Source organism: Juglans microcarpa x Juglans regia, chromosome 2D (assembly GCF_004785595.1).
Source record: "Juglans microcarpa x Juglans regia isolate MS1-56 chromosome 2D, Jm3101_v1.0, whole genome shotgun sequence".
Classification (NCBI taxonomy): domain Eukaryota; kingdom Viridiplantae; phylum Streptophyta; class Magnoliopsida; order Fagales; family Juglandaceae; genus Juglans; species Juglans microcarpa x Juglans regia.
Genome location: NC_054596.1, coordinates 5,918,501 through 5,921,569, shown reverse-complemented (window position 1 = coordinate 5,921,569; position 3,069 = coordinate 5,918,501). Strand labels below are relative to the sequence as shown.

Sequence of the window (3,069 nt, the reverse complement as noted above, 5' to 3'; positions counted from 1 at the left end):
TTTATTCATTTTATTTTATTTTCGGTGGAAAAATAATCCCGGCCAATAGCATTTCTTTCTTCCTTTCGTGGCGCTGGATTTTGACAACCATGTAAAAAAGTTTTGGCGAGTCAGCGACACGTACCTTAGAAACATGCAAGCAGCAATTCCCAAAAACGGTCCCCCTTCTCTCTCTCTCTCTCTCAAGCTCTCATCCTTATTTAAAGGGGTAGTTCGGCTGTCCCTTTTCCCTCATAATATCCAGGAATAGCAGAAACAAGGCCGTCGTCACTCAAAAGTTTTTCTTGCGATTGTTATATAAATATAGCGAGCGAGAGCAAGCGAGCTAGGATTCATAGGAGCAATCCCATCTTCTTTCTAATTAAGAGGGCTTTGTGATTTGAAAAAGTTCTCTGTTTTCTAGAATTTAGATATACACAAAATCAAAGAAAATATGGTTACTGTGTCTCAAGAAAATATGGTTGCTTTGGTTTCTCGCACCGGAAGGCATTTGCAACGCTACAACAAGCTGGGCCGTCGCCAAGTTGTAGGGTTAGTCTCTCTCTCTTTCTCTCTCTGATCTCTCTCATGTAAATCAGGAAATGGTATTGAAGAATTTGGTAATCTTTCTAGTTTCTTACTTTGCTTCACCGTCATGCATGAAATGGAGAAATATTAAGCTGCAACGCGTTCTTCTGTTAAATAGATACACACTGTTAAGTCCTTAATTCATTGAATTCTTTGTTTTTTCTTTTCTTTTTGGTCCGTTTGGCCTTCTGATTGCCACGATTTATTCTCTCAAATTGCAAGAATCAGAGTACACGGATTCCAAATTTCATACGAATGGGAAATTCGATGTTTTTTTTTTCTGAGTACTGTGAAGAACATAATGCAGAGCCATTTCCTTTTCATTTTGTTGACATTATTTCTTAGTTGAAGTGGTCAAAGCATACCGTGTCGACAGTTAAATGCGGCCACGAGCCGACATTTATTTCTCTTGCCTTCTGGTTTCAGCTCTATGACTTCCAATTAGAAATAACTAGATCCTCCAAGATTTACGGCACAGCGTTATCTAGAGTTCGTTAGTGTTAACTACTTATTCATAAGCCTGACATTATATTTTACTCCGAAACATCATAATTTCAAATTTATGACCAAGCGGGACTGTAAAAAAAAAAAAAAATCATATGCATGGTCGATCCTATGTCATGTCGTCGTTAACGTTTGAAGCTAATTTGTCGTGTCAACTAATTTATTGTCTTAGAAACCGAAACCGAAACCGAATTTAACGTACCATATAACTCTATTCTCTTGTGTAGATGTATTCCATACAGATACAAGATTCCAAAGCAAACATCTTTGGATGCTGCAGGAGAATTAGAAGTTCTTGTCATCAGTTCACAGAAAGGGAAAGGGATGTTGTTTCCAAAGGTACCCAGATTATTGTTTTTTGGTTGAAAGAAAATTACTCGATATTTTTATTGAATTTGTTTGTTGTATTAATTGAAATGTATTTTAACATCATCTCTTTAATTATGTCATTACCAGGGAGGTTGGGAAAAAGATGAATCCAAAAAAGAGGCGGCTTTACGAGAGACCTTAGAGGAAGCAGGGGTACGAGGCATTCTCGAGGTTAGTGGTTCGATGCTCAGAAAGGACGAGATTGTTTAAGCTGTATTTTTTAAAAAATTTCTTGAGAAACTCACCGCAAAGAAGGAATATTAGTCCTAATTAATCATTAGGGTGCGAAACCCATTTGATATTTTGTTGATTATTGAGTGTTTGATTCTGTAACGTTATTGACATATGAACGATCTTGGTGCAGCGTGAATTGGGTAAGTGGAGTTTCAAGAGCAAATCCCATGATGCTCACTATGAAGGATACATGTTCCCTTTGCTTGTTGAAGAGCAGTTAGATTTTTGGCCAGAGAAAGACGTCCGCCAAAGAAAATGGGTATGCAAAGATAGCTCTTTCGAAACTGATCAATGGCTTTGCCTAAAATTGGCATCATTAAACTGCCTTTTCTTTTTTGTGTTTAAAACAATTGCTGATGTTAAAGTGTAATGCATTTTTGTGTATAGATGAGTGTGCAAGAAGCGAAAGAAGTTTGTCAATATATATGGATGAAGGAAGCCCTAGAGAAATTTGTTAGTCGCCTCGCATCTCAACAACATGCTGCCGAGAAAACATTGAACAAGCTGTAGTACTACCATGTTCGGTAGAGCATGTCTGGCTTGTAAATAGGAAATTTGTTGTAGCGAGACCAGATGAGCAAAGGAGATATTGGAGGTTGGATCCAAACAGACAAGAAAGAGAGTGACAACTTTAGAAAAGCCATTGCAGGAGTTAGCATTTCTGGTTCTCGTTTTGCTTTGTTGGAATTTCAATGATCCAAAATCTTAGCCAAAAACAAAAACAATTGAGCTTTCTTAGGATTAAGCTGGTGGAAATTACACTACGAAAGTAGCAGAGGATTAGAAACATGTTCACAGTATTTGTAAGCATGGTTTCTGATCAGTTTTGTTTCAGAATCCATCTTCTTAGCTAGCCTGTATCATTATAATCATATTAATGGTAGTTTATGAATTCAGAGGTCGGCTTTTCTATGTTATTTGATACGTATCTTTCTTCAAACATTTTTAAATGCTATATGATTGCCATTTGCCGGGAAGACTTTGGTAGAAAGAAGAAATGTGACAGGAATATTTAGGGCTGTGATTAATTCAGGTTAAAAGATTCCATCTTTTTGTTTCTTTTCCTTTTTTCTGGCATTAATAGCAAGTAATCATTTTTATAAGAATGTCCCAAAATAAGACATGTATCAAATGATTTTATAACCCAATCATCACTATGAATACGACGTTTCTTTATTTATTTATTTTTCCGTAAAAGAAATATGAACAACGAAAGTAAAACCTGGTTTTGCTTGCATTGAAGTCTATTCTACGAAAGCTACAAAAAAAAAAATGTAGTGTTTTAGCTTCTTTCTTCTTGTTATAAGCAAAACCAGGTCGGCTAGAATATAGAAATCTTGCATGATTGATATTTGATATGGTGTAGGTCAGGAATTTGAACAAGTTTCTTTTCCA

The 3,069-nt window shown here is 36.2% G+C and overlaps 1 protein-coding gene across 1 annotated transcript; it reads left to right on the top strand.

The window, feature by feature from the left end:
* Positions 1–228: 228 nt before the first annotated feature.
* LOC121250793 (nudix hydrolase 17, mitochondrial-like) lies at positions 229–2,591 on the top strand. The gene is made up of 5 exons (XM_041150010.1): positions 229–531; positions 1,299–1,410; positions 1,528–1,611; positions 1,805–1,933; positions 2,062–2,591. The coding sequence occupies exons 1-5, from the start codon at positions 434–436 to the stop codon at positions 2,182–2,184; spliced, it is 546 nt and encodes a 181-aa protein (XP_041005944.1). The 5' UTR covers positions 229–433; the 3' UTR covers positions 2,185–2,591.
* The last annotated feature ends 478 nt before the right edge of the window (positions 2,592–3,069 follow it).